At 54.0% G+C, this 14911-nt stretch overlaps 1 protein-coding gene across 2 annotated transcripts; it reads left to right on the top strand.

Moving 5' to 3' along the window:
- Positions 1-278: 278 nt before the first annotated feature.
- On the top strand, positions 279-14394 carry FXR2 (FMR1 autosomal homolog 2). 2 transcript variants are annotated; one of them, XM_045797346.2, is made up of 17 exons: positions 279-727; positions 6436-6488; positions 6834-6927; positions 7301-7372; positions 7466-7614; positions 7882-7975; positions 8442-8558; positions 10646-10816; positions 10946-11024; positions 11376-11485; positions 11735-11821; positions 12117-12339; positions 12487-12684; positions 12768-12968; positions 13062-13157; positions 13289-13389; positions 13697-14394. In XM_045797346.2, exons 1-17 carry the CDS (start codon positions 647-649, stop codon positions 13790-13792), a joined length of 2022 nt encoding a protein of 673 aa, XP_045653302.1. In that variant the 5' UTR covers positions 279-646; the 3' UTR covers positions 13793-14394. The 2 variants fall into 2 exon arrangements, with proteins under 2 accessions (XP_045653302.1, XP_087723681.1); XM_087867555.1 differs by lacking the exon at positions 279-727 and adding an exon at positions 6120-6193.
- Positions 14395-14911: the final 517 nt, after the last annotated feature.

The raw sequence follows: 14911 nt of genomic DNA, 5'->3' as shown, positions 1-14911 counted from the left end.
TCGGCCCCTCCCTCCGCACGATTGGCTAGCTCTCAGTGTTGTGGGGCGGGGAAAGGAAGAGATGTGGGCGGTGGAGTTGGGGGGGGGGGCTGGCGAAGGAAAAAAGCCATCCCGTTCTGCGCAAGCGCAAGCAAGCGACCAGGAGGGGGCGCGCGAGAGCGAAAGGGAGTGTGGAAGCCCTGATGCGCTGGCGAGCGCGAGCTGGGTCGCCAGCCTTGACGCCTGCGCCGTGGCCCTCGGGGCCCCGCGCGCGGCGGGCGGGTGCCCTGTGCGCCTGCGCAGTAGGCGGCGGCAGGGGGAGGTGGAGGCCGTGGAGCGGCAGTGGCAGCAGCGGGTCCCGGGACTGAGGCAGCAGCGGGGGCGGCGGCAGGCGGAAGCTGAGGTGACGAAGGCAGCGGCGGCGGCGGCCGTTTCCCTCACGGTGGCGGAGACCAAGGCGGCGGCGGCGGACGGGGAGCGGCCCGGCCCCGGCCCCCTGCTCGTTGGCTGTGGCAGGGCCGCCGTGGGGCCGGCCCGGCTCCCGCCCCCCGCGGCTCCCCCTCCGGCTCCTCCCCCGGGGAGACGCCGGGGGCCTGGCCCGGCCCGGACTCAGACCGCCGCTGCAGCCGCCGCCGGGGCAGTCGGAGGCGGCGGCGGCGGCGGCGCCATGGGCGGCCTGGCCTCCGGGGGGGACGTGGAGCCGGGACTGCCCGTCGAGGTGCGCGGCTCCAACGGGGCCTTCTACAAGGTGAGGCGGCGCGCCGGCCGGGGACACCCGTGTGCGGCCCCCTCCCCCCCGCCGGGGAGGGGGGCAGTGGGGCGGGATCGCGCTTCTGGAGCCAAGTCCTGGCCCTCCGAGCCCTAGAGCCACGCTCCCGCCCGCAGTCCTCCCGGGGAGACCTCTGCAAGTGAACCCCCTTCCTCGTATTTTCGGCCTGTCTATTAATTACACCTGCTCTCAGCCCCCCGTCTCAGGAAGCATGAACATTGGGGCATTATTGTGCTTGGATCAGCGTCCGCCTCCCCCCCTCGCCTCCCTCCCCAGGAGACCCCATTTTCCCAGCTTCTCGTTGACTTTTCTTGTTTCCCTAGTAGAAAACATACCTTAGACCTTAATCGCACCCCCCCGTCGAAGCACATGGAGAATTCTCTTTATTCTTCCCTATTACCCCCTTGGGAAGGCCGTCCCATATTAGATCCTTTTATCTTCCTCGGAGAGGCCTCTGCCTCCTGGCTCTGGAAGACTCACCCCACTTTCGTGCTGCATTTCTGCTCCCAACCCAAGGAGAAACGGTCAAAATCCATTTATGACATTTGCTATCTTTGACCTCAGCAACTCTGGGTTGTAACCAGTCAAGTTGCCTCCTAGCCGTAAGGTGGCATCTTTTCCCAAGTCTCTCACCCCACCCCTTTATCCCAAGGCCAGCTGGTCTACCGTTCTACGGGGCTGCGTTCCTTTTTGTGTCACTTTGACCTCAGCTATCTTCAGATCATTCCTATAGGTTCTTCATCTGGAGCAGGGTAAGCCTCACGTTCATAATCTCCAAAAACTGGGGGAATCACATGAGATCTGAAGGATTTCCACTTCTAGAACACTTCTGGCCAACTCAATCTGGGAATCTGATCGCTTTTTTTTTTTTTGCCTTTTTTTTTTTTTTTTTCCAAAGAAGGGGATTTATCTTTAAAGGGTCCTTGTTTACCTCAGCTCTTCCCTTGCCCGTGGTTTGGTTCCTTAGAACTCCTTTTACTACCGTCTTCTTTATCTGTTCTGAGTCCATTTTCTAGCACATTGTTTTCCCATTTGGATGAAGCCAGAGGGAGACCCCTCTTGCCTCTCAGGAATTTTTCTTTGTGTAACTGTTGTTATTTTTGAACCGCTTTGGACTTTATGGCTGGAATCGTGGCAGAGACTTTTCTGATTTCGGTCTTCTTACATTTTACCTGAGGAGCCAGAGCAGGGTTATCTTCTATCCCATGGGAGGAGGAGAGCCCCCTTTCTTTCACTTCCTTTCGGACCTTTTCTCCTGTAAAAGATCTCTCCATCTTCATGCCCTCGGAAATGACTTTCTCCAGCTCTTTTCCCGTGAAGTCCTGTAGCTGGAAGGGTCTCATCTTGGCCCTCGTAGTGGAAGGTTTCTGCCCTGGCTTCAGTTGCTTTGAGTGTAGTGATTTTTTTACCCACCCTAAATGCCTATCCATTTCTGCCTTGCTTCGCTCACCAGATTTCTTTCTATTCAGTGCCTGTGGCGACCCTTATCTCTTTATCTTAACTTATCCTGTCAACCTAAGTCCTCGGCTTTTTATCCTAAAACTTGTATATCCTCCGGAAACCACCTTATTCCATGTCTGAAGGAAGCTCCCGACTGATCTCTTCTGTCATTTTTTGTGCATAGTTTTCTAACTCAGAAGACTTTTTCTTCTAGCCTGACTCTGTAGCATTTCTGTTTTCTTTGGCAAAAGTCTCTAATTCCTTTCTGATTCTGATAGAGAATGTTTGTCTCTTGTATCCTTTTTCTTCAAACTTGCGTTACCTTTGTTGAAATACCCTTCCTTGTAAGATTTTAGCCCCATTTCCCCCTAGTATCTTGTCCTTCATCTGGGTGTGTCCCACCCCTCAATTCTAGGTTCCAAGAAAAGTGATTCTTAAATTGAGTTTGAGATTGAGATATGATACTTTTGTTCTAGGAAGCATAGGCACTAAGTATAGCTGGGAAAGATTGGTATCCAGTTCAGATTAACTGTGTGGGACGGATGGGAAGGGAGATGTCCCTTTCCACGTATACGTGTCCGACAGAAAGTCTCTTTCTGAATCTTTTTCCCCCATGGGCTATGGCAGTGATAGACTTGGGTGAATCAGGGACAGGATGCTTTGAATCAGAAAGTAAGTTTGGAGTTGAGCTGAAAGCCAGGTGATGGGGATTTTGTGTTCTGGCCACGTTAGCATTTTCTGCCTCATGGCTCAGTTAAAAACAACAATAAATCCCTAAATTCAGACTAATCGTTCTTCAACTTTCAGTACCATATAGATACTTACCCATTCTGACCTTGCTACTGATTTAATATTCATGACTCAGCAGACTTTGGTGTGGGTCAAAGAATGTTTACATTGCTTCGAGAACTGTAAATTTGGGAAGGCCCCTTTCTCCTGTCTCCGAATTGGGTCCTACTGTTGATCTTTCACGATAGCACTGCACATGTCAGATCTGGGATCTAAGTTACCCTGTAGCTATCCCACCAACTCTTCCTTTGCTGCCAGTACCTAAATGTATTTTACTCTTTAAGTCGCACTCTCCCAAGTGAAGTATCTGTAAACCTTCAGGACACGATCATCCAGCTTTCCAGACCTTGCCTGGATGTCCTCATTCCCATTCCCATTTTAAGGCATATCGCGTCCTCACCTTCGACCTGTGGTTTTTACCCAGACCTCTGCTGCTTTTCTCCTTGAACTCCCTTGATTTTGAGAGCTCAGGACTAGAAGATAGGGTGGAGGTGGGGACTAATTGCGTATCTTCTAGTTTAAGGAAACTGAAGTATCTAGAAACCTTGGGCCACTCTCCCTTTGTCTGGTCTAGGCCCTATAAGCCAAAGCCAGGATATGCGGCAGCCACTGGCTTGAGTCATTCTCTGGATCTCGTTGGAGACTGACTCACCTGCTCCTGCCCTCACCTGCTTCTCTCCTTAATGGGCATGGACTGAGCACAACTGGGAGCTCACTTTCTACCACTGGTTCTTTGAGGGGGAAAAATGGGTGATGTGGGCGAAGTTAGGGAGCAGAGGCTGGACTGGACTACGAAGTTTAGGAGAAAGCTTGTTCTGGAGAGTATGTGAAGGAAAAAGACCCTAGAAGTATGAGAGCGTGGTGTTCGGTGGAACTGCTGAGTAATGTGCGGGAAACTCCATTCTGAGCTCTGCGTTTCTGCCTTGGGGATGGATCACGGTAGCTGAGGAAGACGGGGTGGTGGTGCTCCCTCTACCTGACCGCCAGCCCCAACATGCTGGGGGACAGTTGGATAGAGCCTTGGGCATATCCTCTGAAGGAGTATATCTAGGAGCGGGAATCTCTTCCACTCCTTTTATCTCATCCCTGAAATGTTTTGAGAATAGCTGATTCTTTCTCGAACTGTTTTTCAAGTTTGGAGATAGACATTTTAGGGAGAGAATTGGCTAAAGTTAGTAGAAGAGGCTGGTTGAAATGTTTCTAGAAATCCAGACAGACCCTCATAAAGGGAGAAAAGAAGAGGAATGGGATGCCGTGTTCACGGTTATCGGAAGAGGGAGGAAGGCGCTCAAGAAGGAGCTAAGAGAAGAACCGGAAAGGGAAGAAGGACTCGGGCAAGTAGCGCGGAGTCAAAGTGCCTCCGGAGACTTGAGTGCGGAATAGTAGGCGAGGGTATAGGTGCTGCCGAAGGAGGCGTGGAGAAAGCCTGGGGAATGGCTGAGGAGGAGGCCGGGTGCCTTGGGCCATAGGAAAGCTCTGCGTAGTGAGACGCTAGAACTAGATCTGATCCCGAAAGAGAGAAGGATGGCCAGCTGGGGTCAGGAGTGAAATTCGGGTTTAGATTTCCCCACCATAAGGAAGCAGCAGTATAGCAGATTTACGTTTGGCCCATTGATTGAGGTGGGAATGATACAGGTGTGCATTTTCCATGTTTTCTCTCCTAAGCTCAGCTGTTGTGCCTAGCTGCAGAGCTCAGGAATAGTTCTTGTGTGTTAGCCTTTTGAAACACCAAGTTTTTTCGTTTTAAAGATTGATTTATTGGGGAGGGAGGCAGAAAGAATCAATCCCAAGCAGACTCCCTGCAGACTCCCCGCTGAGCGCGGAGCCCGACGCCCAGCTCCCCACAACCCGGAGACCATGACCTGAGCCGAAATCAAGAGTCAGACACTCAACCGACGGGGCCACCCAGGCGCCCCACCCCCTCATTTTTGTTAACAGCTTTATAGAGATACAAACAGTGAAGTACGTATGTTCGAAGTATAGTTTTGTTAGGTTTTTGGCACAGATACCTGCCTGCATACTCTGTAGATGCAGGTCATACCATCGCCGCAAGGCAGGGTACTTCCATCACTCCCAAAAATTCTGTCAACCACCTATCCGCTTTCTGTCAGTAGTACATTAATTTGTATTTCCCAGTTTTTGACGAAAGTGAAAAGGCCATTCAGTAGAGAAGGGGTAGTCTTTTCAACAGATGGTGCTCGAACTGGCTCTCCAAGGGGTAGAAAAGGAGCTTTGATCATATCTTGTACCATATACAAAATTTAAATCAAAGCAGATCATAGACCTAAGTGTAAAACAAAAACTGTGAAACTTGTAGAAGAAGAAATAGCAAAAAACTTTGTGGCCATTGGATTCGGTAAAGATTTCTTAGATAGGGGGGCGCCTGGGTGGCACAGCAGTTAAGCATCTGCCTTCGGCTCAGGGCGTGATCCCGGCGTTATGGGATCGAGTCCCACATCAGGCTCCTCCACTGGGAGCCTGCTTCTTCCTCTCCCACTCCCCCTGCTTGTGTTCCCTCTCTCGCTGGCTGTCTCTATCTCTGTCAAATAAATAAATAAAATCTTTAAAAAAAAAAAAAAGATTTCTTAGATAGGAAACCGAAAGCTGTCATAAAAGAACAAATTGATAAATTGGGCTTTCAGGATTAGCAATCCCTAATTTTGAGTATGTGAATATTAGAAGGTAGAAAAGTTGGGAGCATAGGATTGAGCACATAGCTTTGGCTTCTTCAGTGAGGACACAGGAGGAAGTGGACCAGCTATCCAGTCACCGCTGTTCCTCTCCTCTCCCACGTCATCTCAATTTGGGGGTCTTTTTATCCTTTTCAGATTTCGTAGCAGTGTGTCATAGTCTAGCATTAAGAAATCTCACATCTCCGAAGTCCTGATTTTTCCTTCCGTCGATCGCGGTCATCGTTCTGAACTTGATCAGTGCTCTGGGTGTTCAGCTGGGACCCGGGCATGAAGGCCCCAAGTCTGCTCATGCCTCTTGCTGCCTTGGGGAGCTAGACCCTTCTCTCCTGGCGGATCCTGATGTCCTCTAGGTGTCCCAGGACAGCCTCACGCTGTCTCATGGGATATTCTTAGCCTTGCTGAGTGTGGTTGGTATTTTAATTGAACTCTGGCAAGTTGCTCAGCACAACAGGAGGCAGACAGATAGGGAGGCCCCTGTGGGAGCCATAGTAGACCCATCCGTTTCCAGGCTGTTCTCATGCAGGTGATGTTTCCTCCTTCTGTTGAATTTGTCTCCTCTTATTTCTGGATATTGCCACTTCTCTTTCCATGTCAGTACCATTTCCTTTGTCTCTACCTCGACATTCATATTTTTTCCACAGTACAGGTTTTTCTGGCCTTGTCTTTAGATTGTTTGTGTCCCTGTCTAAACCTCAAGGTAATGTCCGCTTGATGGTGGTAAATTGTCTTTTTTTTTTTTTAACTTCGTTCTACGATCCATTCTAGGGCTTTGTGAAGGATGTCCATGAAGACTCTGTCACCATCTACTTTGAAAACAAGTAAGACCTTGGGAATAGAGAATCCAGCATACTAGGTCCTAGAAGGAGAGTGGAGAAGAGGGGGCGGCTGAGTCCTATGAGGCATGTAATAGGTGTGCGGAGAGCCAGGGGGTTCGGGTGGTCAGCTTCTGTGGATCCCAGGAGAGGAACGGGCCGAAATTTGGTGAGGGTGGGGGAGGTTTGACCTAGTATTTAGATTCTGGCCAGAGAGGAGACACCGCTCTGAAGCAGGGCCTGGAATCACCAGGGAAGGTGGAAATTGCCCAGCAGAGGCAGTAACCCCTTCCTGAAGAAATGGACAACCACAGTAGCCCGAATAGCTTCCATGTCACTGTTCCCTTGCAGCTGGCAGAGTGAGCGACAGATTCCTTTTGGGGATGTCCGGCTACCACCTCCAGCTGACTATAATAAAGAGATCACAGAAGGGGATGAGGTGGAGGTAAGGGCCATGGGCTTCACCCTTCCTGAATGTCACTTTTCCCAGGATTCCGCATCTCCCTTGCCTTGATACTAGTATCCGAGGCTCCTCGCTGCTTGGTTCAGGTTCCTTCCTCCCCACTAAGCTACTAGCCCAGCCTGGTAGAGAGAGAAATGCACCGGTTCCTGGTCGGTCACTGTTGTGATCAAACTCTCGGGGAGCCCCAGGCTCAGGGGAGTCGCTTTCCTCCGTTTATGGTAACAGCATCCTCTGGTTTTTAATCAGCTCTTTGCTCCAGTTTCCTTTGTTTTGGTGTAGTGCGCCCCCCAGCTGTCTGAGCGCCAGTCCGCGCTGGGGTTCTGGGCGGTCCTCAGTCTCTTATTCTCGCCTCCAGGTTTACTCTCGAGCCAACGAGCAGGAGCCCTGCGGCTGGTGGCTGGCCCGCGTGCGGATGATGAAGGGAGATGTGAGTGATGGGAAGCACTTGTCTAGTCACCGAAGGGGGAGGCAGATGCTTGGGTCATCCACGCTTGTTTCCTCCTCTCTTTCTTTCTGCCAGTTCTATGTCATCGAATATGCTGCCTGCGATGCCACTTACAATGAGATTGTCACCCTGGAACGGCTCCGGCCAGTGAATCCCAATCCCCTTGCGACCAAAGGCAGCTTCTTCAAGGTTACCATGGCTGTGCCTGAGGATCTGAGAGAGGCGTGAGTTAGGGATGTCGGGGTGGGGGCCCCCTGGACAGCCCTCCTGTGTGCCCTTCCTTCTCCTAGGCCCCACGCCCACTGTCAGTCTTCCCTCCTGTTCGCTTGAGGCTCCAGAGCCCTTCTGGCTCCCAGTCCCTCGCTTTCTTTGTCCCTGTTCTCTGACTGCGGTCCTTCCTCTTTTCTCACTTTTGTTGTCCCTGTCTCTCCCCTGAACCTTTGACTGCGCTCCACACTGTGCCCACTGAGCACCCCTCTCTTTCTCGGCAGCTGCTCCAATGAAAACGTCCACAAGGAGTTCAAGAAAGCGTTGGGAGCGAACTGCATCTTTCTCAACATCACAAACAGTGAACTCTTCATTTTGGTGAGTGATTCTGCCTGACTTGCACGCAAACCCTTTCAGTGTTTTTTCCTTCTCCCTTTTGAACTCCTTTGCAGAAAGGAATGAGCTCAGATGTGCTTCTATTTATTTGTCAAAGAAGGCTCTTTATGGCTCCTGACCCCTGCAGGCCCAGGTAGCCCCCCGTTTCCTTGACCTTAATTTATTTTTTAGCCTGGCCATCATGTCGCAGTCGGGGCTGGGCCCTCCCGTGTGTATCTGGACTCTCAGCAAATGGACTGCAGCTCTCACCTCGGCCTGCACTCACTTCCCTTGGGTGCCCGGCTAGCCGGCCCTCGGGAGGCTGACGATGATTTTCCTCTTCTCTCACTTCATTTCTCAACTCCTGTCCTTTTCCAGAGCCTCAGGCATCCTGATTCCCGGTTCCTGGCTCTTCCCCAGTGTGTATTCAAAGTCCGTTTTAGTGACGGTTCCTTTGGTTTCTTCCCAGTCGACCACAGAGGCACCTGTGAAGCGGGCCTCCCTGCTCGGTGACATGCATTTCCGAAGCCTGCGCACCAAGCTGCTGCTCATGTCCCGCAACGAAGAGGCCACCAAGCACCTAGAGGTGAGTTCTGCTCCCCTTTTCCTGCTGACTGGCATTGTCGTCGTCCGCCTCCCCATCCCATCCTCCACCCACGCTCTTGCGTTTACAGAACAAAAGGACTGAGGCCTTTCTGGGCCATTAAACCTGGGTCTGCTGTTTCGTCCCAGACCCCTCCAGATGGCAGAGCTCCACCGTGGTAGAATAGTACAGTTGTTGCCACACTTTTTTCTTAACCACGGTGCCCTTTTGATCAAATGAAATTTTGCTCGAAAGCACAATCCCTAAAACAGGTCAATCCGAGCAGCTCGGTCTGAAAGTGGAAGAGGGGGCTGTGGCCCCGGCCTCACTGGCCTCCCCAAGTCACCTCTGAGAATCAAACCGCTTTGCAGGGTATATTTGAGAACCGTTCATACGCTGGAAAGACCACTGGACTTGAAATCCCAAGTCTCGCTTTGTCAGATACTGACCTTTGGCAAATCATTTGATTTCACCGAGCTTTCTCTCTGTGACAACGAGGTAGTTAGACTAGAATATTTCTGTGAGATCTTTCTGAGTTCTGAGATTGTGGGAGGGTCAGGTTCCCTTTTCTTGGGTACCTTCCCGTCCTACCCAAGTAGGGTGCGTGTGCTTCCGTCCTGTCCATTTATCAAGAGAACTCATCTTTTGGGGAGGTTTTTCTCTGAGCGTGTGCAAACTGTGGGGCACGGCGATCTTTCACTTCTCCGGGGATGCTGTTACTTCGGGCACTGGCAGGTAAAAATTCATCATCACCCCGAGATGATACAAAGTGTGTCTGCTCCGGTTCCCAACGAGCAGATTCCCTGTGACCAGAGGTAGACTTCAGCTCTCCTAGGGTCGGGTTGTATTGATCAGTGTGGTAAAGAGTGGCAGATATGGGCCGCTGGGGGGCTCAGTCGGCTGAGCGTCTGACTCGATTTGGGCTCCGGTCCTGATCTCGGGGTCGTGGTATTGAGTCCCACGTTGGACTCCATGCCCAGCTCAGAGCCTGCTCAAGACTCTGTCTTTCCCTCTGCCTCTGTTCCTCCTTCTCGTGCAAGCTCCCTCTCCCCACTCTCTTTCTCTCTGTCTCTCAAATAAATAAAATCTCTTAAAAAGTGCAGATAGCTGAGATAGGCGTACGTGCAAAGTCTGTTTTTGAGCGAGCTTATTCTTTTTTTTCTTCTATTCTTTTAAAAATTATTTTGAAATATTGCTTGTGTAAAGGACAAAGATAACACAACAGGTATCCTTGTACCCATCAGGCAGTTTAAGCAATAAAACTCTTGGCAGACTTCTCCAGAGGACATTTGTAAATCATTGTAGATCCTCTCCCTCCCGCCCTAACTCGGTTGCTTTGAACACCCAGTGTAGTTGTGTCTGCTTTCTCTTCTCCCTAGTGTAAGTCCTTGCCGTAATACGCTCCCCTCCGTCTTGTAAGGAGGAGTAGTAGACTGGGATCGGCAATGTCCCCTTTCAGATATCTTCCCTTTTGGTGCTTCTAGCTAGGATTCCCTCTTCCCAGAACCTTCCTGCCCTTGTGCTCAGCTGCCTACGGCCTGGTTGAGAAGTGACGTGGTCGTGTCCTGTTCCATAGCTCATTACACACTTCTCAGTCCCTCGCTTTCTGCTCATTATTTTGGGAGTTGATACTAGTTTGGTTAGGTAATCATAGTTCCTTACTCTTGCATTTACCTTGTGGAAGGGCCTTTCACACCTTATTTTATTATTATCCTGACTTTATTATCATCATAACCGTATTTAGTCTCCTGAGAGTCTGGGGGTGGGGTGAGTCAGGTGTCGTCGTGCAGCAGATGGCAGAGTAGAGACCCTGAGAGTGGGCTGTGTTTACGGTCACATAGGGTGTTAGAGCCACGTCCAGAACTTCGGGGGCTCCAGCCCAAGCGCTGCCCTCATGAGCCACCCCTCCCCGCGAAGCACTGGTGGTCGCCAGGTGGGGGTGGGATGAAAGGTTCCTGAGCTCTCCATACAGGTCCCAGTGGTCTGTGGATCCAGGATGGTTCTGGCTGGCTTTCGCATACCGTCAGGTACCCAGGACAGGTGTCTGGGGTCCCACCGCCACGAACCCTACTGTGTCTTTTTCCTTCCAGACAAGTAAGCAGTTGGCAGCCGCCTTCCAGGAGGAGTTCACCGTGCGAGAGGACCTGATGGGCCTGGCCATCGGGACTCACGGTGCCAACATCCAGCAGGCCCGAAAAGTACCTGGGGTGACGGCCATCGAGTTGGGTGAAGAGACCTGCACTTTCCGCATCTATGGGGAGGTCAGCGAAAGACAGCTGCAGTTTAGGGCCCTTGGTGGGGAGAGGCGAGCCTCGGCGGACCTCCCTCCCTGACTTTGGTGGCAGGAAGATGAGTGTCTGAGTAACAGCTGTCCTCCCCTCCCCTCGTAGACTCCTGAGGCGTGCCGACAGGCCCGGAGCTACCTTGAGTTTTCTGAGGACTCCGTGCAAGTGCCCAGGAACCTTGTTGGTGAGTCGAGGGTGTGTACACATAGGAGAGAGTGTGGGTGGGGGGCGGGGCGGGGCAGGTGTGAGATCCCCTAAAGCTGTTCTGGGCTCAGCACCCCCTGTGGACTTCCGGTGTCACAAGGACGGAGCAGACAGTCGGAAGAGTGACAAAAATGGACGAACAAGTTGCCAGGGATTGTAGTGTTTTGTCTTGAAAACTCACCAAAAACTTGGAAGCAGGAGAATAATTAAACAGAATCCATATGTAGGAGCTGGAAGACTGTTGATCTTAATCTGTTTTTACTTTTTTTTTCTTTAAAACAACAACAACAACAACAAAAACAACCAGCCTAATCCCTCCTTTACCATTCAGGCAAAGTGATTGGAAAGAACGGGAAAGTGATCCAGGAGATCGTGGATAAGTCCGGCGTGGTGAGGGTCCGAGTGGAAGGTGATAACGACAAGAAGAACCCCAGGGAGGAGGTACGGGGCAGCTGCATCGAGAGATGGGCTCCAGAAGTAGATGGGATTGTTCTCTTGTTCTTCTCTGGGCGCTGGGATTTCTAGAGGGTGGAGGATGGGGGCTCCTGGGGCGTGGGGGACGGGAACTTCTGTGTCCCCCAGTAGATGCAGAGCCTAGAATGATCCCACTGGGTGAGCTTCCAGAGGAGACGGTGGCGTCGGTACCTGCGTGGACTCTCCCGCTAACCCCTCCGCCCTCTCTGCTTGCAGGGGATGGTTCCTTTCATATTCGTGGGCACCCGGGAGAGTATCAGCAACGCGCAGGCCCTGCTGGAGTACCATCTCTCCTACCTGCAGGTACCCAGGCCGGCGGCCGGAGCCGAGGGGTCCGGCTGTAGCAGGCAGGCTCAGGCTGCTGGTGGATGAGGTTAGGAGCTGTGGCGCCCAGTTTGTCTCTGAGGAGAACGGAGCCGTGGAGTGGAAATTCGGGGCCCTGGCATTGGATCCCATAACGTTCCTTGTTGAGCCACTGTCTCCCTCGCGTTCCTGAGAGTTGAGGGCGGCAGGGGCGGGGAAGCCCGAGTGAGGCGCGCTGCTGGCGGCCTCGTCGGCATGGGTCCTCCTGAGCTCTCTGCGTCCCGTACCCGACCAGGAGGTGGAGCAGCTTCGCCTGGAGAGGCTGCAGATCGACGAGCAGCTGCGGCAGATAGGGCTGGGCTTCCGCCCTCCCGGGAGTGGGCGGGGCAGCGGTGGCAGCGACAAGGCCGGATACGCCACGGATGAGAGCTCCTCCTCCTCGCTCCACACTACGAGAACCTACGGGGGCAGCTACGGGGGTCGCGGCCGGGGCCGGAGGGCAGGCGGTCCCGCCTACGGTAAGGTTGCCCTGGGCCTTGTGGGAGACACAGGTCTGGGTGGGATCTCGAGGAAAGGGTGGCAGACAAGTGGAAGGTGCGACTGGCTGGGGGATGGACCCTGAGGTGGGGCGAGTGACCTGGATTGAAGCGCACCGTGTCCTTCAGGCCCCAGCTCGGACCCGTCCACGGCTTCTGAGACCGAATCAGAGAAGAGGGAGGAGCCCAACCGAGCAGGGCCGGGTGACCGGGATCCCCCAACCCGTGGGGAAGAAAGTCGGAGGCGGCCGATTGGGGGCCGGGGTAGGGGACCCCCACCTGCCCCCCGGCCCACCACGAGATACAACGCTTCGTCTATCAGCTCAGGTACCAGACAGCGGGGTTTGTGGGTGCAGGCCAGAAGGAAGGGTGAGGGAGGCCCCATAACCACCTTCTCTTCCTCTGACCAGTGCTGAAAGATCCAGACAGTAATCCCTACAGCCTACTGGACACATCCGAACCAGAGCCCCCAGTGGACTCGGAGCCTGGGGAACCCCCCCCAGCAAGTGCCAGGCGCCGCCGCTCCCGCCGCCGCCGCACGGATGAGGACCGGACGGTCATGGATGGAGGCCTGGAGTCTGACGGGCCCAGCATGACGGAGAATGGTCTGGGTAAGGGCTGGGCCTGGGTCTGAAAAGGTAGAGCTGGGCAGGAGTAGAGGTACGGAGATGAGATGCACCACTTGGCTTTTCTCTGCCCCGCAGAAGATGAGTCGAGACCCCAGCGTCGGAACCGGAGCCGCCGCCGCCGTAACCGTGGGAACCGGACGGATGGTTCCATCAGTGGAGACCGTCAGCCAGGTCAGCGGACACAGTGCCAGCGTCCTTGCCCAGAGCCGAGAGAACGGGGTGCCTTCTGCCAGGGGCTGGGGCTTGGTGGGTGTCGAGCTGGATACGAGCTTCGTCTGAAACTCGTCCTCTGCCTTCCGCAGTGACCGTGGCTGACTACATCTCCCGAGCAGAGTCTCAGAGCCGCCAGCGGCCCCCCCTGGAGCGCACTAAACCCTCAGAGGACGCTCTTTCAGGACAGAAGGTAGGCCGGCGGGGCGTGATGTACCCCGTCGCGTTTTCCTTCCGGGGCAGGGCGTGCCGGGAATTCGCAGAGAAGGCTCTGCTGGAGTTGAGGCTGCGTGTGGAATAGGGGAAGGTTTGGATGGGAAAGAGGGAAGCTTGGCTCGGACTTGCCAGGTTCCTGTAAGAGTCCCTGGAGCGGCAGGTCAGGGGCCGGTCCCCGGGGCACCCGTGGGGGGCACTAGGATGGTGGGGGGATGGCAGTACCTGAATTTCTACTGACCGGCTTCCTTCCTTCCTGTCCGTTTTTGTTTCCCACTTCCCCTCAGGGCGACTCTGTCAGCAAGCTTCCCAAGGGCCCCTCAGAGAATGGGGAGCTCTCAGCCCCCCTGGAGTTGGGTAGTTTGGTGAATGGGGTTTCATAAAACCTCTAGCCCGCATCCCTCCCTTCTCCATCTCGCTTGCTGCCCAACACCATGGCCCTCACAGGCCCGACTGACCTGCGCTGGAGCTGCTCTTATCTAGGGGGGAGGGGGGTGGCACAGCAGCTTGGGTCCCCCCTCAACCTCCAGGAGCTAGTGGAGGGGTGTGTAACAGGGTCATACCCCCTCCCTCTTGTCCGCCCTACCCCCAGGGTGAGGGGAGCCTCTCTCCTTCCCCATCAGACTGGATGTGCCTTTATCCTCTAATGCCCCGATCTCTCTGAACACCCCCATTCTCCGCCTGCTGGTGCGGGGTGCTCCTTGACCCACCCAGATTTGACAGTTCAGGGGGGCTCCCCTGCTATCCCTCCTCCCATCCTGTACCCCCCATTTCTGGGGCCTCATCACTGTGGAAGACGGGGATAGTAAGGGTATAAGTGGGTGGGAGGCATGGGGAAGGTTTTGGAGTAGAACCAGGGGTATGTATGAAGGGGGGTGACAAGGTCCCCCAGGGGAGGGGGGACCAACCTTGTCTGGTGGATGAGACTGCGTATTTATTTTTCACTGTACAGTATTTAAAAAGAGAATAAAAAAATCCAAATGGCTCTCTGGTTTCTGCACCTTCCTTGTCCCCAGTTGGGTCCATCAGTTTCTCTAGGATGGACCTGCCCTGGCCTTGTTTCCTGTTTCTCCATACCTGGCTTCTCTGGTGTTCCAAAGATCCTCTGCTTCTGGGAATTCCTGGCATTCCTGTGTTCCAGGCTCGGGTCCCTTTCTACAGCAGAGGCCAGTGGCTTGTGGCCTGTGTCTTGTTGCCTCTCCCCTCCCCCAGGTGTGCTGGTAGAGGGAGCGGGGCCACTCCTCTCCCCTGAGTCACAGTGGGCTAGGTAGGGCTGCTCTGAGCTGGAGCTGGTCCTGCTAAGAGCTGAGAGCCAAGGCCGGCTGCCTAATCCGATTACCCGAGGCCTGGGGCTTGGGCCGGGCCTGGGGCAGAATGGGGAGCCAGGCTCCCCGAGACAGCCTCTGAGACTTAGGGGTCCAGCCCTCATTTCTGCTGGCTCTGCTCTGGGTCCAGGCTGCTTCTCAGGCATCCATACTGCTCAGCGCTGCGTCCTGGGGGGG

This window comes from Ursus americanus, chromosome 14 (genome assembly GCF_024610735.1).
Source record: "Ursus americanus isolate L20-20 chromosome 14, mUrsAme1.1.p, whole genome shotgun sequence".
NCBI lineage: Eukaryota > Metazoa > Chordata > Mammalia > Carnivora > Ursidae > Ursus > Ursus americanus.
This window is presented reverse-complemented; position numbering and strand designations above follow the sequence as displayed.